The sequence below is a fragment of the Neolamprologus multifasciatus genome, chromosome 5 (genome assembly GCF_963576455.1).
Source record: "Neolamprologus multifasciatus chromosome 5, fNeoMul1.2, whole genome shotgun sequence".
Taxonomy (NCBI): domain Eukaryota; kingdom Metazoa; phylum Chordata; class Actinopteri; order Cichliformes; family Cichlidae; genus Neolamprologus; species Neolamprologus multifasciatus.
In genome coordinates, this window is record NC_140443.1 from 32,792,803 (window position 1) to 32,816,128 (window position 23,326).

A 23,326-nucleotide genomic window follows, 5' to 3' on the forward strand; every position below is an offset into this window, starting at 1 on the left:
ATGCATGTACACACTTCAGTCTTGTGTGTGTGAAGCTTGTACATAAGACCTGTGCGGTACCTTCACACTGTACATGTCTCTTTTGACTTATGTGAATATTCAAGTCTTTGCCTTGATAAGGAGAATTTCCTGTAGGAATATGGATGAAGGATTGAATCATGTTTATGTGTGAGAATGAAGGCATTTCTCAAACAAATGACAAGCGGAAAATACATTTATTAAAAAAAGAAAAAAAAAATCATGCTTTCATATATTAATTTTTAAATGTTTAGAATTCCTTTGCTAATCATATAATTAGATTATACAAATAAATTAGGGTTTCAAAAGGAAACACATAAAGTATCCCTATAATTTGCTGGGCTCAGTGACTGGTGACACTCTCAGGACACCCTCCTGGGAACACGAGGCAGCCAGAACCCCATCTCTTCTCCACATTCGGCCCTGCACCAGTCCCCTGCTGCTCCCTGTAGGGCACAAAACAGAAAGTCATTTCAGGAATGGACAAAAGGACAAGCAAAGCATAAACAAATACAAAGTCTTTGAAAGTTAGAACCAAATACACAACAATCATCATCACTGATGATGGTACTCAAAAATACTACTGTTACATTAATACTACTTAAGATAAGATTTTATTGGTTCCACGACGGGGAAATTTCAAGGTTTAAGGTTCAAGGTTCTTTATTCGTCAAATGCATAGTTATACTTATGCATGGGGGGGGTTGGTTTAGTTTTTGCGTTACCTCAGCTCAGGTACAGATATCAGAAGGAAAATACAATAAATACAAATAAAATAGAAACAAATATAAAATAAGTAAGATAATACACAATATACAACGCTAGCATACACAGTGATTATGGATATGGTTGTGGAAATATGCAAGACATAAACTATATAGCTTAACATAACTATTCTTCCACTACTATTCCGATGTAAGTAATAGATATCTATAAGTATAGATATCAGACATCAGAGACTGATCAGAGAAACACTTTTTTTTTTTTTTACACAGTTTTAGTATTATAAATGATATGCACAGTTATTAGCTTTGGTAGTTATCAACATAATTAGACTAAAAGACTTAAAACAAACACAAATAATGGATTATAAACACTGTAATGAGGATGGGAACAGATAACTCATGGGGTGTAACAATAGTTATGCACTGATGAACTGTGAGATTTAAAAAAATGAAAGTCAGCTTGGTGGAATCAGTTTGCAGTGCCTGCTTGTTTCAATAATAAGACTCATGTTAGTCTACTTTGCATTAGTTTTCACATCAGGAAGTGATATTATATACAGATAGAACTGTATGTGCATGTGTGTAGCAATCATTTGTTAAGCCTTTTTTGCTGCAGGTAATTTTTAATCAGCTGTTTCTGCTGTACTTAAATGTCTAAAATTACATAGACACTCAAATGTGATAATGAGATTAATGAAATTAAACGCAAAGCAAGAGGGAAACAAACCCCAAAATCCTGAAACAAAATAGAACTGAAATAAATGCATGAAGTGATTTTGGTCCAAATGACCAACACAACCAGTCTGAGTGTATGTGGTGGTGTATGTGAACTGTGGTGTACTGGTGTATCTGATTTTTAGACTGTACCTGACTGTGTATCTTGTGTTTTTATTGTTAGATTCTATTGTTATATTGTTCTCAGCTTCTTAAATCTTACCTTTGCGATCTCTATATCTGCATCTATCCATCTATCTCCCATTACAAAAAATTATAACAAAGAAAAGCTAAAAACAATATTTAATCTAATAAAAATGAAACACATAGGATGTGTTCCCAGGGACAGAAAAACAAAGACTGCTTTTCAAACTAGTAAGCAAGTTCAAGCTACTAGTTTGAATAAGGCAGGACATACACTAAGGTAAGCACTTTGTTTCAATATAAAAACAAAGTGCTTACCTAAGAAAACAGTGAAGCTGGAAACATGACCGGTCATATTCTGATGTTAAAAACATATGCTTTACTGTGTTCTGCATTTGTTCTTGAGATGTGATCAACATACTGACCTGCCCATGGGCTCTCACACTCGTACAGCATCCACTCATCACTGCGGAACGTGCTGTGGAACCACATGGAGTGGTCGAGCGAGGCGGAGAACTTGGCCCTGTACTCTGGGTAAGGCAGCAGCACTGTGCCCAGCAGAGCAAAGTCTGACACATAAGCAGCAACGCAGCAGTGCAGCTTCATGTTACCTTCCCCTACGCAAACACACAACAAAAACAGCTTAGCATGTACCATACGTCTTACTCTGATCTCAAGCACGAGGCAGGATGACAATGATATTTTACCAATATGTCCTCGTGCTCGCCCCCAAAACAGCCTTCTTGGTTGCTCTGGACCCAGTCTGTAAAAGTGTGCTGGGTTGACTGGTTTTATCTCAATGGGGACTTCATTAGCCAGCAGTTTTTTCAGGCCTTTCTTTGCCTCCTCTGCCAGGTCAGGTTTACTGTAAAACATCCCACAGACAGAGAGAAAACAGTTATATGTTTGCTTTATTTATTCTAACTGCAGTTCTTTAGTAACGCATAATAGGAGTGTTAGCAAAACTGTTGTTTTAAACAATAATAATAAGTTTTACATTTTTTGATGTCTATGAACTTCAAGATTTTTTACTTCAAAAATAAAATGCTTGTGTGGTCTCTCAATCTGGCCTGATTAATGATCCTAATCCATGAAGTTTGCATAATAAATTAAGTGAAGTTTTATATGATTATAACTAAAGTGAATACAAAAAACCCCACAGGGTACCTGAAACTAGACAAATGGATAATGACAAATTTAGCAGACTTTATAGCTGGACTGAGATATTAGTGTTGTAAACAACAGCTTAACCAACAGTTAAATCTAAGTTTTAATCAGCTGATATGTGTCGTAGGAGAAACAACACAATCTGGACTTGTCAAAGTGAAAAAGCTCTTGTTAGCACTTCCTCTCAGCTCCTTACTGTACATGCTTGCAAACAAAGACAATGCAGAGAGAAAACAGTGAAGCTGGAAACATGATTATAAAAAAGTTCTTTTTAAAAAACAGCAACTAAAGCGATCTGCAATAGTGTCGTTCACAAGACTGCTCCTTGGTCACACACTGACCTATGACACAAAGCTTTGGTCAGTGTGACTTTAGAGGCCATTCTGCCTGAGGAAGCCTCAAAGGTGCCTAAAATTGACAGAAAACGGTGACTTGGAATGTTATTTTATATAACTTTAAGCACAATGTGGATCAGACGAAGGCACAGTCTAATCCACAATAATAAATAAACTTAATGCTACCTGAGGTAATGGTGAATAAGTTCCTCCACGGTGAGGAGGTCTTCAGGCGGCGGGACCACTGGCATGGGGAACTGGTGCTGCAGGGGGCTGGGCTGCAGTGTTTGGAAGGAGGCTTGGCAGATTAGTATGGGCTGTCCATGCTGGATGGCCTTCACAGAGCGCACGGTGAAGCTGCGGCCGTCTCGCGTGCGGTCCACCTGGTAAAGCACCGGAACCTTCGGATCACCTGGAAAACACCAAGAACAGTAAAGTGCTATCATAACTGACTGAAAATGAAAACAGGTGCACATTCGCTTGTACGGGAAAAGAAGAGGAGATGAAGCTATTTAAGCCAATCTGTATGTTCTCTCTCTCTCTGTCTTTGCTGACTTCCAAATGGATTCTTTGTAATGTTATTCTTTGCACTGGAGCTTCTCCTGCTTTCAAATTTAAAATCATCACCGAGGAAGTTCAGCTCATCTTACCTGCTCGGACAAAGTAGCAGTGCAGAGAGTGGGCGTACAGGCTGTCGCTCACAGACTTGGCCGCAGCCACCAGGGCCTGGCCAACTATCTGACCTCCAAACAGACGCTGAGTGCGGGGCACCCAGTGGTGGGTCCCCCTGTGGGAACAGGGGATACACTGCTGAAAGGTAATCAGGCAAATGCTTATAAAAGGCGAACTGAACTTATCACAGAACGTAAAGAGAATTTGTGTTTGGTGGATTATTTTATTTATATACCAGTTGAAATCCTGTTTATTTGTATATGAATATGAACTCATTGCTGAACATAACTTTCCTCCCAACACGTTCTCATCCCAATGTCTAACATACCGACGCAATGTGCCAAATCGTCGGCATGTTACGAGGCATGAGAGCCAAATATTCCACATAACAGGGAGCGCATCCCCTGTAATATGGAATTTGGCCTCAAATTTGGAGTTGGTACTAGGGCTCCATCCAGATAATGCGGCAGCTTGGTTTTGTGGAAAACAGGCTTGAAGTTGTCCTATGCATAATTTCCATAAAGTCCATAATTTCGTTGTACATGTACAATGACAGCAAATGCCTATTCCATTGATTTCTAATCAGTCAAACGTGGCGTGCTTAGAGCAGACACCTGCTGACCGCTGTAGGAGGGTCCATGCTCACAGGTGCTGCTTGCTAATCAGGAGCCAATCAGGTCCCTGGTTGTCAACACCTGTGGTACCAGAAGCTCAAAAAGAGTCAGCAGCAGATAGAGAAGGTTTGGGAGGTCGCTGCCTACAATGACGTGTTTTAAGCTTTACCTTCCTGTTGTATACCGAGCGGGGATCAGTGCACATCAAACAGCGAGCTGCAGTGGAAACTTACCGGTACAGGTCGACATCCAGCTTCTCCAGGTTTAAAACGCTGGTGACGAGGACGCTTTTCAGGTCCTGCTGATACTGAGAGTTACGGCTCTGCGAAACTTCATCTTGTTCTGATTTCAGTGCCTCATTAGCTTCCAGAATTTCGTTTTTATCGATTAAACCGCTACTTTCATGACTTCCGCCGAGTTCTTTCTCCGCCATGTTTGTTCGGAAACTTCTTCTACACTGTAAAAGGAAAAAATGGTGAAAAGTTCATAACTGCCACCTAGCGTTGGGACAAAATACAGACATTTACTACTACCATTAAAGTACCAAAGTTTCTCAGCACTTGAATTAGATCCATTTATTTTGCACTTTTGCAAAGACACGGATCAGGTATAACATTATGAACACCTGACTAATATTGTGTTGGTTCCCTTTTTTTGCCCTGACCCATCGAGGCACGGACTCCTCTAGACCCCTGAAGGTGTGCTGTCGTATCAACACTAAGGTGTCTATATTGTGATTGTGAAAATTAACCATCTGACTGGTTTAATGCATATTTGTGCAGCGTTTATATAGCAGGTCTTCCTTTACATTGTTAATGTTGTAGTCTGTTATCACTGGCATATGGCAAAATATGTAAATGAGTGTCTGAGAGCAAAATGTTTATTGATTTATTTGAGTTTTACTCTGTCGGCATTTTGAAGGGAACGTCTTAATAAAGAGGAAACAATACGTCCCTGACTTGTCGAGGAGTTATCAGTCTTCTTAGCTGTGCTTCAAACAGTCAAAGCAGAATAATGATTTTCCTTTACCAGTCATTCTGGTCATATTATGGCATTTACAGGGATGGCGTTAGGGACACTCATGGACAGTTTAAAGCAGGGGTCCCCAATCCCAGTCCACGAGGGCCGGTGTTCCTGCAGGTTTTAGATCTCACCCTGGGTCAACACACCTGAATGAAATGATTAGCTCATTACTGGGGCTCTGGAGAACTTCAAGACATGATGAGAAGGTAATTTATCCATTTAAATCAGCTGTGATGGATCAAGGACACATCTAAAACCTGCAGGGACACTGGCCCTCGGGGACTGGGATTGGGGACCCCTGCTTTAAAGTATTTACAGTTGGTTTACCGTTTTCATTTCTAAATTTGGTAAGCAGTCACAAGGTAGTAGGTTTTAGTATACATTCGCAAACAGTTTCCAGACCTTTACAGACTGTTGTTAAAGAAAATCAGATAGATGAGAGACTACACAGTGTTACCCTCTCTAGAGGTTTTTGAGACTGCCATCAAATTCCAAATAGTCTTTAAAAAATTATTTAAACACTTGACATACTTTGTATTGTGAATAAAATATGAGATTTGCAAATTATTGCATTGTTTTTATTTACATTTTACAGTGTGCAGTGTCTTTGTACCTTTCATCAATTCAATAAATCCAACTATCAGCTTTTTAATAAAAAATTGTGGTCATTTTTAAATTAAAATTCAATTATTAGTTAAATTTTAGTTTAGAAATTCCATAAAACTGTCATTATTAATTAAATATCGTATATACAGAAACAGAGCAGCAGGCCAGAGAAGCAGAGATGATCAGGAAATGTGCATCTTCTGTGTTGAGTGAGCGACATGTATCCACAACTCTTCAAAAGCTGTACCAAAAGAACAATTTTCTATGTGAATACCTGATATTTAATCTTTTCAAAAACGATTTGTAAAAAAAAAATGTTCTTGCTAAATGTGAAGACTTTCTGCACTGTTGCAATCTTGAGTTGAAACAGATTTTTTTTATGCTGCTGTTGACTTTGAGTTTACAGTGACTGATTGTTTAAGGTTGACTGTTGATTTTGTTTTTGTTGAAAAAAAAAATTATGATTTGTTCACTGCAGGAACCATGACTGAGTCAAGTCTATAAACTACACAGTTTTCAGTGAGTCTTATTTTTGTTACTCTACTCTTTAAAAAAATCAGAATAAAATACTTTAAATATAAAAATTAATAAAATAACAAACAAAGCAAAGTTGCAGTTAACAACAAAATGAAATAGTAACATTAAGAGAGAAACATTTTCCCAAATGTACTTTACTTTATACCTGCATGTTTTTTGTTTTTTTTACTTTCTGCTTTGCTGATGAAAATGTGTTGATAACATGTTATACTCATAAGACCAACCTTTTTAATACATAATCACCGGTGATAACTGCCATTTCAAACCCAAAACTGAAGTATCTCATATTTAATAGTGTTACCTCTGTGTTAATAACTTTGGCCATGGCAGTGAACTGAAAACGATGTCTCTATCATGATGCCAAATTCTGACTGCTATGCACTTCCTCTCCTCCTTATATTCAGATGTATTTGGTGCTTAAAGTGATTCAAGCGTTGATCTGAAGTATTAAGGAGAGAACAGCGCAGCAGACTTCAGAGGGATTGAGAAGCACAAACTATAAATTTAACCAACATTGACATGGTTTGCATGAACTGGACAGAAGGCTGAAACCAAAGCATGGATTCAGAGGAAGATTCCATTAAGACGCTGCCCATTTTCAGCTAATACCAAGCAGGCGATGACTCTGATGCTGCCTTCAGAGGCTGTAGGATCTATTGCTTTCAAATGTGGCCTGATATTTAAGACATTAAATGGCAAAGAAAAAACACTAAAGGCACAAGCCTTTCTTACCAAATTGCACAAACCGGGACTGCAATAGAGGGCAGATTTAAATGGAGTTCTTTATTATATGAATTTGAATCAATATAGCGCTTTCCTAGTTTTATTTACCACTCAAATTCACTTACTACCTGTTAACGTTGCTGATTTTGCGAGCAACACCTGAAGGCGCCATGATGCTGCGCGCGTAATGGATTTCCCCAGCGCTGCTGCTTTTCGGGGACCAGGAGCTGCAGCTGCAGCACTCCGACCACATTTAATCCGCACTACCTCTTGATGCCGGTGACCTTGGCTGACGGAGATCGCCCCTTTCAGTCTCGTGTCGCCGTCTTCTTTTCACCATGGCATCATCGGATGGGCTGGAGGAGGACTGTGTGTTGCAGCGGGGAAGATCTCAGAGTGACCCGAGCAGCATCACCGAGGTCCGCCTGGGTGAAGCGCACAGAGCAGGTAAGAGGAGGGGGGCGGTAATCCCACTGCTTGTTGGACATGTGTCAGCTGTCTCATTTACTGCTGCTTCACGCAGTCGACTGGGTAGGCGTGACATCACGGAGTCCGGGCTCGCCATCATCCAGTCACGCAGACTGCACCCGTGGTGGTCCCACTTCATTTGTGTGCAGGAAACGTAGACTGTGTTGTAAACGTGCGTCATTTACTACCCAGTGCTCGCTCTGGCTGTGAGAAGTAGGCCTTCTGTGTGGCTGCCTTTAAAATATCAACCACACCGTAATGAATCAGGCTATGATGGGGGTTTTCCCCACTAGTGTCATGCAGGTCATATGTAGAGAGCATTGCGCTGATTTTATCCCAATAATGGCATCCAGACTTGTAACATCAGCTCCTCATTGCCCAAATCTCCTTCACATCATCAAGCTGTGATATCTTTGAATAAACACGAAGTCATGATGTAGAACTGGGTGTTCTCTCTCCTCTCCCTCTCTATTCTCGCTCTCTTATTTCTGCATTTGTGAACGAGGTGTGTGCTTGCAGCATGGGGGCACACAAGTTGCTATCACACATGGACTGCAGTGTGTTGAGCCGAAGCCGACGAGAGTGCTGGTTGTGTATTTGGCTGTTTCCATGGTGATCTAAATGGCAGAAGGCAGCGCTTGGCTCTCCCACTGTGAGACGACATGGTGTTTGTCTGTCTGCTCCACACTGGTGATGTACAGCAGCCAGCAATTCAAAGCGAAATGCCACTTAGGCCGTGAGTTGTGCTTATTCGTGAGGTGGGATTGGCAGTTCCACCGGGAGTCTGTGGGAAGGCGTTCACTGTTGCTGTGTAGATGTGAAGCAGGAGTCATAAAAATGTTCTGCTTGCAAAGGTACTGAGCGACAGACTCATGTGAAAGTGTGTTGGATGATTATTTGCAGGCTGGAAGCACAATGCTGTTTGTTTGCCAGCTGTACATTCAACTGGTTTCAGGTAAACGGCAACCTCAAGGTCCGAAAACTGAAGCCAACACGGAAGTGCCAAACACTACACTTCCTCTAATGGCCACTAGAGGCTGGCTTCTGGAATGAGTCAATCCTCAGATAACTTTACATGTTTACAGCCTCACACTTAAAAGCTTTTGGCCGTTATGAATATTTCCCCTTTGTAACAGCTGTGTGGAGGGTGATTTAAAAAAAAAAAAAAAAGAGTCATCCATCTCAATACTGTTAATGCTTAAAGTTAAGGGTGTGGTCATTTTGATTGCTTGCTAACATGGGCAGCTAGCTGGTTACTGAAATGAACTCTTGGGCATATTTATGGGCATATTGCCCCTAACCCCTCCACCACTCCACAGTTATTATGCATAGAGGTTTAAACCATTTTTTTCTGCACCAGGCCATGAACATGGCTTTTAATGCTGTGAAGTTGGGCATGAGGGAGTCCTTGGGGTTTGACTTGCTTTTGGAGTCAGCATCAAGTTGCCATTAGATGAAATGCTGTCTTTGTATGTTCTGCGTTGGCTTCATTCCAGAGGCTGTTGCTCAGTGGCTCCAAAAATCCAGAAATATTGCATGGCACCATTCAAAATGGCAATGTTGGGACTTGGAAATCCAAATTCCATATGGTCCATGGTTTCACAGCCAAAGTGATGAGTGCAGACATTGATGCTGCTGTATCTCTACAAATAAGAGGCTCAGTTACTGAATCACAAGTGTGGGGGTTGCAGTATAATGCACATGACAGGATTCATTCATCTTGTGGCATGCATGCCACACTTTCATTTTCACCAGTGTGTGATGTTACAGTCTGTTTGAACATCGGACTCCTTCGGCTGGCTGTCTTTAGAGAAAGAGAGCCACAGCAATGCTGCAGAAGAGGATGTTCAAGTTCTCTCGCTGGCGGCGAATACCGTTGTGTTCATGCCTTCGGTTTCTACTGCTTGTCACGTTGTTGTGGTTGTTATAGTTACGTAACAGCGTTGGTGTATATGTGAAACTCTAAGGCATCACTGGCAGGGTTGTCCTGTCATATGCCACTTATTACCATTTTTATCTAAATGTCAAATAGGCTCAGATCTCATTTCATCTCATCTCTGAAGCACTGTGGCAGATTTCTCCCCAAAAGCTGGACATTTCCAGTGCAGCATTAGACAGACAGAGCTCAGGCAATGCAGCAAGTGCAAACCTGCCTGTCCTCCCCCACTTCTCCATTCCCTCAGATCGGTGCTAACCCTTTCCGAGCCCCCTACTGCGGCTTTGATCCTTCTACTTGAAGAATCCTATCCATGAGAGGGGAGGAAAAGGGGAGTGACAGATCACTGATGGTGGTATTATCACAGCACCCAGCTGGGCAATGTCAAACTGAATCAGCTGCACAATCGACTGGACTTAATACAAATGACTTCTTACAATGTAAACATTTCCTCTGAATTACAAGGTTGTAACCAGAAATGGAAAATCACTTGCCATTTGTGCTTAGGCCTCACTCAGTGCTTTTAGCATCTGTGAAGCACTGAAGACTGATTTAACCCAAATACTTGTTACCCTGAAGTTTAAAGGTTGTCAGACAGGTCTTTGCTTTACCAACTAGTCAGCAGGCTGAGAACAGAACAGCATGCCATGTATTAAAATCTCTCCCTATGGACTTCGTTAAGTGGTGATAAGCAGCCGCCTTGATCAGCCCATACAGGTTACATCATTGTCTCTGCTAGAGATGGTGCAGAACAATATGTGCCGCCAAAAACATCGTAGCACAAAGGTGGATTCAAATTCACATTTTGGCATTTACACTAACAGTCAAAAGTTTGGACATGACTTCTCATTTAATGTTTTTTCTTTATTCCATATTGTAGATTCTCACTGAAGGCATCAAAACTATGAATGAACACATATGGAATTATGTAGTAAAACAGCCACCCTTAGCTTTGATTCCTGCTTTGGACACTCTCAGCATTCTCTCGATGAACTTCATGAGGTCGTCATCTGAAATGGTTTTCCAACAGCCTTGAAGGAGTTCCCAGAGATGCTGAGCACTTGTTGGTCGTTTTGCCTTCACTCTGCGGCCCATCTCATCCCAAACCATCTCGATTGGGTTAAGGTCAGGTGACTGTGCACTCCATCACTCTCCTTCTTGGTCAAATAGCCCTTACACAGCCTGGAGGTGTGTTTGGGGTCATTGTCCTGTTGAAAAATTAATGATGGTCCAACTAAATGCAGGATGCTGTGGTAGCCATGCTGGTTCAGTGTGCCTTCAGTTTTGAATAAATCCCCAACAGTGTCACCAGCAAAGCACCCCACACCATCACACCTCCTCCACCATGCTTCACAGTGGGATCCATGCATGTAGAGACCATACGTTCACCTTTTCTGTGTCGCACAAAGATACCGCAGGTGGAACCAAAGATCTCAAATTTGGACTCATCAGACCAAAGCACAGATTTCCACTGGTCTAATGTCCACTCCTTGTGTTTCTTGACCCAAACAAATATCTTCTGCTTGTGTTTTTTTCTTAGTAGTGGTTTCTTAGCAGCTATTTGACTATAAAGGCCTGACAGTCTCCTCTGAACAGTTGATGTAGAGATGTGTCTGCTACTGGAACTCGGTGTGGCATTTATCTGTGCTCTAATCTGAGATGCGGTTCCTGAGGCTGGTGTGTGGCTGGGTGTGGTTTGTGGCTCGGCTGCAGAGGATGTGTGGAGCAGTGAGGTCCCAGTGTGGTGTTAGGGGGAGGCTGACTTGCACACCTGACCTCCATCATTGAATAATGACTCCTCTTTAAAGGATGTTGCCAGACAGGAGGGGAGAGCGGTGTGGCAGCTGGAAAGCTGCTCAGAAAGTGTCTAAACGTATACACAAGAAAACGCATAGCAGCGTGCAACGCTGTGTGTGTGGGTTCTCATTCGTGCCACGTGATGACTCGGACGAATGTATCCTCAGCAGCAGAGCTGGCTCTTGGTCTGTCTTTCCTGGGGCGGTCCTCATGTGAGCCAGTTTCATCGTAGCACTTGATGGTTTTTGTGACTGCATTTGGGGACGCATTCAAAGTTTTAGCAATTCTCAATTTCCCTTTAGCTCTACATTTTCATTTTACAGTTTATATTGCTTTTAACTAATCTTGCTAACCGACTAGCTCACAAAATGTTGCATATTTCAAAAGGTAGTCAGTAAAATAAAATAAAATAAAATAATGCAGACTTACATACAATAGGCTATGGAAATACAAAACGAAAATAGTTTAGTGAGACAAAACTTGTAATGTGTATAGATAAGAAAAGGTTTTGCTAGCTGCCTAGCTTAAAGCAGGTAGCATTGTTCAAAATGCAGGCGGAAAAACAATAAATATAATAATACAGAGTGTTCTCATATAGTTTTCCAATGCTGTGATAAATTGTCAGCAGTGTTTTACAGTTTACCAGATTTACTACCTGTAGTCTAACAGCTGAAGCTTTTTGCTCAACAGGGTTTATTTTTGCAATATTATGAAGCAAGCTGCAGGCAAGTACACACACATAATGCCAACATTGATAATGATTATATATATGATACAGTATTATCATTAAATGTTAGAATTTAATCTTATTAACTGTATTAAGACAGAAAATTCTTTAAGTTTAATGATGTATTCATATTTGCCAAATGTACTGTTGCTTGTGCACTAAAGATGTGAAGCTTGCTGACACTGTAACATTGGCCTGTCCCTCCCTGCTGTGGCCTTTAGCCTGCAGGAGCCTCTTCCCTTGCTCCCCTCATCTCCCTATTTGAGTCACTGCTGTTGTACTAATCTGACATGCTGCTCCGACATCAAAGGCTTTCTCCCTGGACTCCTCTGCTGTTCTCGTACACTGCACCCCACCACCATCACGCCGCCGCAACCCTCGGTTACTGATGGGCCTCAGTTTAGTCCTCGCATTCAGTCAGAGGCGATGGCGGCAGCCTGATGAGAAGATTAGGATTCTTTTTATTTGAATTCCTCATGTTTTATTAATCAGGAAGCCTTTACATAAGCCGGTTCGTCTCATTCCATATTCACTGCTGTGATTGAGAGGACAGAATAGCAAGCCTGGCACCTGGCAGCTCACTCCTACATGCATGTTGAGCTCAGCGAGGAACGAGTGCTAAATGTCTCCACATGAGTCACTGCACAGCTGCTGCAGTTGGAGATGAGACAGAATAAAAGGTGTGCATAGCTGGAAATAGAAAACAATAAAGCAATGTCACTTTCATTGTCCTCATGTGTGTTTGTGGAAATGTCAGCTGTAACAGCATTTGGCAAGAGCCTTGTCATAAAGTTTTTGTGTTTCTGAAATCCATGTTGTGAACCTGGAAGATGTTTTCTTGTCTTCACTGCATACTTACATTTCCCCTCTCACAGTCTGTGTGAATTACCCATGGGTATGCGGCTTAGATTTTAACATGAGATACAGAGAAGCATGCAGCTGCAGACTAGATCTATCAGCTAGTTAAAGGATACTTAGATTCTCAGTATCTTACCTTATGTTATTTCACTAATATGATTCTAATATCATAGGGCAGCACGGTGGCACGGTGGTTAGCACTGTCGCCGCACAGCAAGAGTTCAATTCCACCATCAGGCCGGGGTCTTTCTGTGTGGAGTTTGCATGTTCTCCCCGTGTTTGCGTGGGTTCCCTCCGGGTACTCCGGCTTCCTCTCACCGTCCAAAGACATGCAGCTTGTGGGGATAGGTTAATTGGATAATCCAAATTGTCACTAGGTGTGAATGTGTGAATGAATGTGAGTGTGAATGGTTGTCTGTCCCTGTGTGTTAGCCCTGCGACAGACTGGCGACCTGTCCAGGGTGTACCCCGCCTCTCGCCTTATGACAGCTGGGATAGGCTCCAGCGCCCCCCGCGACCCTGAAAAGGATAAGCGGAAGCGAATGGATGGATGGATGGATGATTCTAATATAATATATGAATGAAACTTTGTCGCACACACAGTGATTATTACCATCTAGTTGTTTAAAAAAAAGGATTTATTATAAATCACAATTCACGTGCAATGTTCAGTGCATATTAGGCTTAGTGGTCACCAAAATTTGTATCTCCAACTCACCACAAAATATGGAAGGAAGAATATGAAAAAGTGGCACAGGCTAGCAGATCAATAGATGGACATAGCTACCACCTAATAACACGTTTGTAAAGCGCTGATGTATTGACTCCCACCATGTTGGGCTTTTTTTCTTTTGCTTTAAACTAGTACTGATTGCATTTGGTTTAGAAGTTGGCGTGCTCAGTTAAGAGCTAATGCCGGTAAGCTTAGCTGGAAAGATGCGCTGAACAGAAATCAATACCTTCCTTCCATCTAATTAGTAATAACCACAGGATGCAAATAAAATGCTAGTAACACCACAAACATGATTGAAAGGTCCAGTTCAGTGAATTAGTGGACGCAAACAGACAGCTGGTGGCTTAGCTGGCAATGCAGTATTTCCTGTCTGTGTCTACACAGGTTTACGCCATGTTGACCTGTGTCTACATAGCATAAACCTCATTTTCAGAGCATCTAATATCTGCTATTGTTTTTTTACCGTGCAGCATTTTGACTGCTTCTTGATTTTGATTGTTTTGTGAGAAGTTCAACTTCTCAGTTCAACTCAACATTAGGTTTATGGTTTTCCAACAGGTGGTAGTACATGGTACCCAGACCTTTTTAGTGCCTATTTGGCTGGGGTTTCAGGCAATCTGAGGCGATCCAAAATTGTGACATCAACAGACTGCATTGGCTAGTCAGTTGCATCACTCCATGAGTCATGAGTGTCTCCTTCACAAAAATCTAAACCACCATTTTTTAAACCCAGCAATGAGGGAAATCAAAGAAATTTTCTTCCGCTTATCCGGGGTCGGGTACCCGGGACAGCAGCCCAAGTAGAGAAGCCTAGACGCCAGCCACCTCCTCCAGCTTGTCCGGGGGAACACCGATGCGTTCCCAGGCCAGCTGAGAGATATAATCTCTCCAGTGTGTCCTGGGTCTCCCTTCTGGTGGGACATGCTCAGAACACCAGGGAGGCATCCTTGTCAGATGCCTGAACCACCTCAACTAGCTCCTTTCGATGTGAAGGAGCAGTGGCTCTACTCTGAGCCCCTCCCAGATGGACAAACTTCTCACCCTTCTCACCCAGAGAGAGCTTCAGAGGAAGCCCATTTCCGCCGCTTGTATCCGCGATCTCGTTCTTTCGGTCACTACCACAGCTCGTGACCATAGGTGAGGGTAGGGACGTAGATCGACCGGTAAACTGAGAGCTTCACTTTTACACTCAGCTGTCTCTTCACCGCAACAGACCAGTACAGCATCCACATCACTGCAGCCGCAGCACCAATCCGTCTGTCGATCTCTCGCTCCCTTCTCCCGTCACTTGTGAGGAAGACCCCGAGATTCTTAAACTCTTCCACTTGGTGCAAGAACTCATCCCTGACTCGGAGTGGACATTCCCTATACAAAAAACACACTGCATTCCCCAATTCTGACAAAAATCCTTACGCAAAGCAGCAGGTATACCATCACTTTTCCATCCTCTATTATTGTGGCGTTTGTGTTGCATACAAATGACATCACCGGACTTTCGGCCACACGCTATAACAACCCCACGCACATTAGGTGGTACTCGATTGTAATGGAAAACATGTGAAATCCAGTTGACGCAAGTCGAGCTGTGTCAAGTAGGTGCTAGTGGAAGTGTTACCTTAATATTTCAGCCTGAAAGGTTCTACTTTAGGACAGACTACACGGATGCTACTGACTCCTTAAGGTAGTCCTGTCACACAATCTATAATCATTTGTTGCATCGTTTTATCAGAAGAGAGTTCTTTTGGTTCATTTGCATGCTAACAGGCAAAAATACTTCCAGGGTTTTATTTGCTTCTTTTAAAATCTAAACTCACTATATAATTAACCAAGGGGTTCCCTAACATGTGCTTAGAAATGCATTTCCACCACTAAAATGTGACATCTGCAGCTGGAGTAGATATGAGATTTGAGACATTTTGAAAGGCTTGTTAATAACTTACATAGTGGCAGAGCCCTGAATATGCTTCTAAGTGGGTTCAAGAGCAGTTGAAAGGTGAAACACAGCCACAAGAGGGCTCTACTCGGCAGATGGCTTAATGTTGCATAAGTGCAGTGAGCAGTCACTGTCACGGCAAATCCAGCACTGCAGTCACCCGGTCTCTCTCAAAAATGAGGGACAGCACATGGTTTGTTCAAGGTCATGCTGCATACAGTGAGAGCGGACAGACTCCTTCCTAGGATTAATCAGCATTACTCTCCATGTTTTAAGATGAGTCTGAACTGGTATTGAAGTGAGGGGCACTTCAACTCAATATCTACTTCATGTCAAAGACCGCAGGGATGAGCGCAGTGGAGGCAATATTAGAATAAGTTTCGAAATCTTTTGAAATTCAATTAGAGGTGTTTACAACTGCACACGGGAAATGAAACTTTGCTCATCTTCACACCCCTCTATTTTCAGAGCTCATGCAATTCCTCTCAAGCTCTTTTTTTGTGATCTCATGTCTGTTTCAAAAGAGGAACATCTTGAAAGCAGTGATGAAGGATTTAACATGGACAGCTTGGCCATGATTAATGCGGAGCATTCCAGAAGTGATGTGACTGTAATGTAGGACTATAAATGAAATGTGGCTTTGCTGAGACAGTAATGGGTTGTTCAGAGTGAATGTTACCCTTGAGTCTTTGGTGCAGCATTGATTCTTTTTATTGGTTGGCCAAGGCTCAGTAGTACAGTGGCTAATTCAAAAGCACTTCGCTTTTTTCCCTCCCTGTTTTTTTGTGCCAACTCATCTCTCATACCCTTGTGCACTATGCAGAGACATCACTGGGTTCCACTGACTACAGGGCCCTGGGGAGCAACACAGCAAGCAGGGAAAAACGTGACGTCACCGTTGGCCAATGCCATGAGAGGACAAAACACTGTTATGTAGAATGCTGTAGCTAGGTCATTAGAAAAACTGAAGTCACCAGTCCAAAATAATATAAAGAAAGTGATCAATTTGGCTGAACTTAAAATCAGAAAATGGTAATCCTCTCTATAAAAGGGAAGGTTTATAATATATATATATATATATATATATATATATATATATATATATATATATATATATTTATTTATTTTGGGGGTGCAACAATACACAAAATTCACGGTTCGGTTCGTTACTTTGGTGTCACGGTTCGATATTTTTTCGATACAAAAAAATGTTCATGCCTTTTTAATTTGTCATTTATTAAAATTATAAATATATATTTAGTGGGATTCAATAGAATGTTGAGCATGGGGTAGGGATTAATAAGTATGTTATACTTCTTCCTACTCCATTTCAGACCTAATAATTGTCATTTCATGTAATTTAGACTCTGTTTTATTTTATTTATTTATTTTTTTTTGTTTTATCTGAGCACATACGTGTGTATATTTACATATATATTCATATTTGTAAATGCAAGTATGTGTACTTGTGTATATATTGTTTTTTTTCTGTATATGTCTGAAATAAATAAAGATACAATACAATATTTTAACTCAAAAGTACAGTTTTTAAATTTAATGTTGCTGAAACAACAAAGTAATAAAAAAATAAATCTATCTGATCGAGAAATCACTCATCTTTGGAAAAGAGAGTTTATTACAGAGAAATGGCTCCTTCCAAAATAAAAGCTATAATATAATAGAATATATTTTTGTTTATAGCTCACATGTTTAGCTTTTGTTTGGGCTCAGGCTTAAGGTTCAAGGTAGCCAGCAGCTGTCTCCTCGATTTTATCCCCAGACCTGGCCCTGTGCTGTTAAGTGAGTGGACCAGTTCTTCCCGTAATGTGCTGTATGTATTGCTGATAGATAACGCCGCATCGCATTCAAAAATCAAAACACTGATTTTTTTTTGTAATATTAGTTACAAAATATCAAAATTAGGCATTACAAACATAAAATAAGCAATATGAGTAAATAAAGAAGTGCTACTGGAGCCCCTCAAACACCACAATCATTTCATGGTTTGAAATGATTGCAAAACAATAGAGATCGAAATATTATGCTTAAAATATCAGTTCAAGCACTTGGGCAGGTTTAGAAAAAAACACATCAATGTATATTGTTAATGTCTTCAAAATAAAATCCTCTGATTACTTTGTTCATGAAACCTATCTAAAGTGCCTGGACTTGGATTTCTTGTGCAATTTTTTTGGAGCATAATGTTTTACAAAATATGCAATGTGGACTTAAACAGTAAAAGGTAATCAGCTTAAATGTTCAGAAATGTGAATTATGCTCTCTGTACTATCACCACGTACAAAGTACTTAGGGCCTATTTGATAACGAATGGCAAGGAAGGACTGCAGAGCTGGTGATAATTCTATGTTTTGTCCTCACAATTTGCTGTTTTTAAACTTCAGGGCAGAAACATAATTTCCTAATCAGAGTGGTTAAGGTTAAAAAGCTTTAGCAAACTGACACAGTAAGGCTTCTGACTTTGAAACTGAAACCCGAGAAACTTCCCGAGCAATTTGACCATCTCGGTGAATGAAGAGGGAGCTGTCTGGCATAAGGATGCAATTAACATCAAAGCAATAACATGTGATGATGTGCTAATTCTTTTTCAGGGCAGGTTTTTCCCCTCTCATAGAAAAGATGAATATAAATAGGCTGATAGTCTTTGTCTCTTTGTCTCCGAGTACACACTTGATTGAACGGCAGCACAAACACGACTGGTATGGATGTACCATCCCCTCCCCGCTGCACGCACACACACGCTACTGTCTCCCCTCCCCCCAGCTACAAAACAAAATCTCTACAAAAACAAGGATGTCTCTCCCGTACACTGGGACTTTAACATGCTTCTCTGGTGCGTTTGAGTCCTCGACAGTAACTGCAAAATTAAAAACAGAGTGGCGGTGAAGCTGTGCCCAGAGAGATGAAGGACTTGTGGCTTGTATTTATTGCTCTGCATGCTGCCCACAGTAAGCTTAATGTTTTCACACCAAACAGAGCTTCACTTTTGTGCCTTACTGTGATCTCTCTGCCTCTGATCTGCACTGCAATGGAGCAAACCTGGCTTTACTGCATGTTTGTAGTAATAGTTTATGCATCTCGTGTCTTAACGTGAGCTTTAAGAGAGATACGTTTGCTATATGTGTAACGGAGACAGAGATGTACCCTGCGACTGGGCCAGACATGCTGGGGGAAGCTACTCGAGTTAAGCTGTTAGCCATTTACACATAATGTATCTTTTATGAATGTTTCATGTGCTGACCTAATTCCTTTCAGAGCCGAGTAAAAGCAATATGTTGCACATGAGAAGACACCAGAGCATCCAGCTGATCCTTTTGACATCCTCGGCCCACGACGAGGGGATAGGAAGGGTCGGCCAAATGGAAACAGAGCTGCGATGTGAAAGTCGAGAATAGAGGCTGTAGACCGCCCCGGCAGAGTTATTTTCAGCCATTTGTTTCTACAAAATCTACACTGCATCCCACAGAGATGGGGAGTAAAACAGACACACAAGCAGATACTGTACTTTGCTCTCCGCCTTACGTGTAATTAAACCGCGCGCTTAAGCCTAGAGTTAAGAGACTGATCACTCTGACAGACTTGAATGTTTCAGCAGTGTTAAACAAGGACGAGGATCAGGAAGAGGAGGGAAGGAGGGGAGGAGGGGGTGCTGCAGCTGCAGAAATCAGTGTGGGTGCTGTTGCTGAACTCCATCTAGAATTAAGTAAAACCAAACTGCTGTTCCAATGTGACGAGAGCTAACCCAAAGAAATTCATGCAGGGAAAACGTGCGGCTGCTCAGAGTCGTCTCAAAACACAGATGTGTCACGTTATGCGATTACAATGACAAACCTGTTTGATTTCATGAGCTTGCCAGACTACCGCGAGAGCAATTAGTCGCATCACTGATGGACGCGATACCGGAGGCTGTCTTCACAAGTAAATGAGCAAATTCAGTTTGTGTTTACGTTCACCTAACTGGAAGCAGACATCACATTTATGATCCTTGTAGTAAGAAATGTGAAGGCCTTGAAGGGAGCATGTCAGGTTTAATAGAAGGGTCTTTTGGTTTCATCAATCTTTTCAATGATCGTCGTGCCAGGAGGCACTGAGGACCACAACAAAACGTTCAGCTGTACAAATGAGGAAGCTTCCGACGGTAGTCCGTTAGATGCTCAGGTTTGTTTGGGATCATTGTTCTGATGTAGTGGCCATCTCTCTTCTAACAGTACAATAGTGAAAAACCCTTACTGGAAGGATGTGAGGTTTGGTACCTGCGATCGTGGCTCAAGAGTTGGGAGTTCGCCTTGTAATCGGAACGTTGCCGGTTCGAGCCCCAGCTTGGACAGGCTCAGTCGTTGTGTCCTTGGGCAAGACACTTCACCTACCGCCTACTGGTGTTGGCCAGAAAGGCCGATGGCGCGATATGGCAGGCTCGCTTCTGTCAGCTGTGGCTACAACTGTAGCTTGCCTCCACCAGTGTGTGGATGACTGGATGTGAAAGTAAAAGCGCTATACAAATACAGGCCATTTACCATTCTTGATTGAAGGGCCAACAAAGGATGTTAGCTTTTGGTTGACCATGATTATAAGCTCTTTTGTCTTACCCTTGTATGCAGAAGCTCGGGCTGCTGTGAAAAGCTTCGTAAGATGAACTGATCTCCAAAAGGTGTATAATACAGGCATTTTCATTCTAAACAAGCATAAAGCCAAAATGACACTAAAACATGCAGGTTTACTGAACTGGCCAAAATAGCGTGTGACCCCGATGGTATAACATGTAAGTAAATCTGGATGCTTCTAATTTTAAAATCTACTTTACACTTATACAAACAGGCTTGTGGATCTAATGATTTAAGTATTTGTGCATGCTTTACAGCGGTTGTATTAAATGGGGAAAGGGGGCCCACTGATATTGCTAATTAGAGGCCACGGATATCTGTGCTACACCACTGCTTTTGTGCTCCAGCCTTATTAAACTCTAATCACAGCAGAGGCAGATGAAACATAGTAATAAAAGTGCTCACCTAATGTTAATTGTTTGGTTGCATAACAATATTAAGCAATAATTGAAGTCGGCACTGATTAATGGCCTCCTGCCATAGAGCTCTCTAACTGGAAAATGTGTTGATCAGACAAAAAAAAAACCCAAGACCAGTTTTGAAGACATCAGCTAGTGTTCTGGGAAGACGATTAAAGCAATAAATTAAACTAAAATTTAAAAAATCGATAAAGTACGCTCTTGCTCTGCCCAGGCAGCATCCTGGCCTCCTCCCAACCTTGAAACCTCTCCTTCAGAGGAATCCCAGAGACTGTTTTGTTTGCAGCTCACACACTTTACGCACTCAAGACCGTGTCTTCCCCACTGCCACAGTCCCCCCATCTGTCACTGTGACACTGCACTGGCTCCAAGGCTACGCAGGCTGTGGTTGTACCTGATGAATGATTAAGCAGATTTAAAGGGGGCCAGGGCAGAAGTGGAGTAGCAGCAGCAGAGGCCTTTAGGAGCACTTACCTTTTAAATGTGGCTGCACGGTGAGTCAGTCTCCTACAGCCTGTGGAGCTGCTTCCAGCCTGGCATGACATTCCAGAGTCTGCCTCGTGAATCGCTGCCTTAATGTAGAGTTTGTAAGTAGTTCATGTATCGTTTGTGTCTTTGTGAGCACATATTTGAATGATACGCAGCTTTAAAAAAAAAAAGTGTAGTTAAATGTGTAGTTTAAATAGAAATGAGAAATCTGAATACGAATATCAGACTAATTTGATTATTCAACATTACTTTTCGTTAACCCTCATCCTCCTTCTGATTCGGTTACTTTGTGGCTTATCTCCGATGCTCAGAAGCTCTCACTCCAAAGAGAATGTGACCATGCTGCTGCTGAGGCTTGCAATCAATTTTAAAGTGCTTTGGTGCAAATTGCTCCACAAATGGACAGTCCATAACTGCAGGTTTGAGCATTTATACTGCTGATGTACAGCACGTTTCTCCATCTCCCTCATCCCCCCTGTGACTGCACCACAGTTAAATTCACCCTACAGATACACACAAACATAAAAAAGTGCATACATCTACACGTCGCTGCCAGTGATCATTTACAGTCATCAACAGTAAAAATGCAAAAGTGCCCTAATGATGTGACATCTTATGTTATGCAGTTTTACATCATCTGCAGCAGCAGATTGGTCGTGCAAGGGAACATCAACACGTGTTGGTGCTATGTCTTTATCATGATGTGACGCCAGTGTCACTGCAGAGCTGAGCATAAATTGAACTGAACAGTAAAATGACACCATTAAATAAATGCAGAATTATTAGAAATATTTGCTTCTCCTGTTTGCGACCGGTGGCTGAACAGACAACTGACACAGGCTCACGTTGGCACTGAGGGAAGGTTTAAATATCATGAACGATCAGGTAAGTAGCTGAGTTAAAATTGACACTGAACTTTACAAATGAGCAGTTTGCATACATGCGACTCGTGCATTGTCTCACTCTTATTGCAAATTGTGTTACCTAATTAGCAAATTCATCTTCGTGATATCCCAGTGTGAAACTTCCTTCAAGACCTGTGGTTTGAAATGAATGAACAAAGTAATTATAGCTGTTTTTCCTTTGGGCATCTCCAGTTCAGGGCCCGTGGTACAGATATTTTAAGGCGGATATTAACTCTCTTGTCTATTCCTAGATGGGGAGACCCACTGTTGACCTTGTAGTCACACAATTTAAATTGCTTAATTTAGTTTATCTGAAGTGATTCATTAAAATTCATTACAGCTGAAATCAGAAACACAGCAGCCGTGTTTAGCCCCATTTTCCTTTCTCCAGAATTAATTCAACTGTGTTGATATTGAATTTAATGTTGCTTTAACTGCCAGTGATAGCTGCTCTGCAGCCGTGTTACCAGCAGTTTGTTGAAACCTCTGGGAGGTGCACAGCGATTACAGCACAGGTATCCCTCATAACTATGATTTGGGAAAGAGGGCTGGTGTTTATGAATCCTAGAGAAGCAGACATACAAATGACTTTGTTTCCACTGAAGGGCGGTTACGATCAGGCTTTCCATCATCATAAAACAGGAAGTTTATGCATATGCCCATGCAAAGTAGGTTTTAATGTTCTCCATGTTGCCTGTTTGAGCCTCTATTACAAAGTACACACTGCATTTCTTTGCATTCCCTTCTTTGTGTAGGTCTGACTTCCCCTTTTCAACTAAGGTACTAACACAACCCTGACAGATGTGCAATTCTGAAAATAATAGTACTTTATACAACATATAGAGCCTATTAAATTAAAATGAACTATTGGTAATTCTATCAAAAATATGTCTCTGATTATGTCAACACCTCACACGGCTGCATGGGCCCCTGAATATAATAACAAGCTGTAGACTCCAAAAATACAAAGCATTAGTGCGACGTCTTGCAGTATAATCAACAATATATAACTATAATAAGTCCTTCTAGAGGAAATTCTGTCACCTGACACCCATCTTGAAAAATACCTACAGGCACTTAAATGGTTATGTTGAAGCATATCTTCATGAAACTGAGATAAAGACAACATATAGAATCAAATCTGATGACTTTCCCTTAAAACAA

General features: G+C 41.5%; 2 protein-coding genes across 3 annotated transcripts in view; one reads left to right on the forward strand and one right to left on the reverse strand.

The window, feature by feature from the left end:
- Positions 1-209: 209 nt before the first annotated feature.
- On the reverse strand, positions 210-5,473 carry acot8 (acyl-CoA thioesterase 8). 2 transcript variants are annotated; one of them, XM_085160267.1, is made up of 7 exons: positions 5,349-5,473; positions 4,623-4,846; positions 3,754-3,890; positions 3,290-3,515; positions 2,309-2,466; positions 2,027-2,218; positions 210-464 (listed from the first exon to the last, which is right to left on the reverse strand). In XM_085160267.1, exons 2-7 carry the CDS (start codon positions 4,820-4,822, stop codon positions 346-348), a joined length of 1,032 nt encoding a protein of 343 aa, XP_085016393.1. In that variant the 5' UTR covers positions 4,823-4,846; positions 5,349-5,473; the 3' UTR covers positions 210-345. The 2 variants fall into 2 exon arrangements, with proteins under 2 accessions (XP_085016393.1, XP_085016392.1); XM_085160266.1 differs by lacking the exon at positions 5,349-5,473 and adding an exon at positions 4,934-5,134.
- A 1,969-nt stretch (positions 5,474-7,442) lies between these two features.
- phactr3b (phosphatase and actin regulator 3b) overlaps positions 7,443-23,326 on the forward strand; it is a 56,441-nt gene continuing 40,557 nt past the window's right edge. The window contains exon 1 of the mRNA XM_085160841.1: positions 7,443-7,725. Coding sequence (XP_085016967.1) covers positions 7,617-7,725 — 109 coding nt within the window. The 5' untranslated portion in view covers positions 7,443-7,616. The remainder of the gene's footprint in view (positions 7,726-23,326) is intronic.

Excerpts from the sequence above, each read along its gene's own strand:
- acot8 (XM_085160267.1), bottom strand. The coding sequence starts at position 4,822 with ATGGCGGAGAAAGAACTCGGCGGAAGTCATGAAAGTAGCGGTTTAATC. Across the intron at positions 3,516-3,753 it reads CTGCTACTTTGTCCGAGCAG|GTGATCCGAAGGTTCCGGTG; the intron begins GTAAGATGAGCT and ends GGTGTTTTCCAG. Across the intron at positions 2,467-3,289 it reads CTTATTCACCATTACCTCAG|TAAACCTGACCTGGCAGAGG; the intron begins GTAGCATTAAGT and ends GATGTTTTACAG.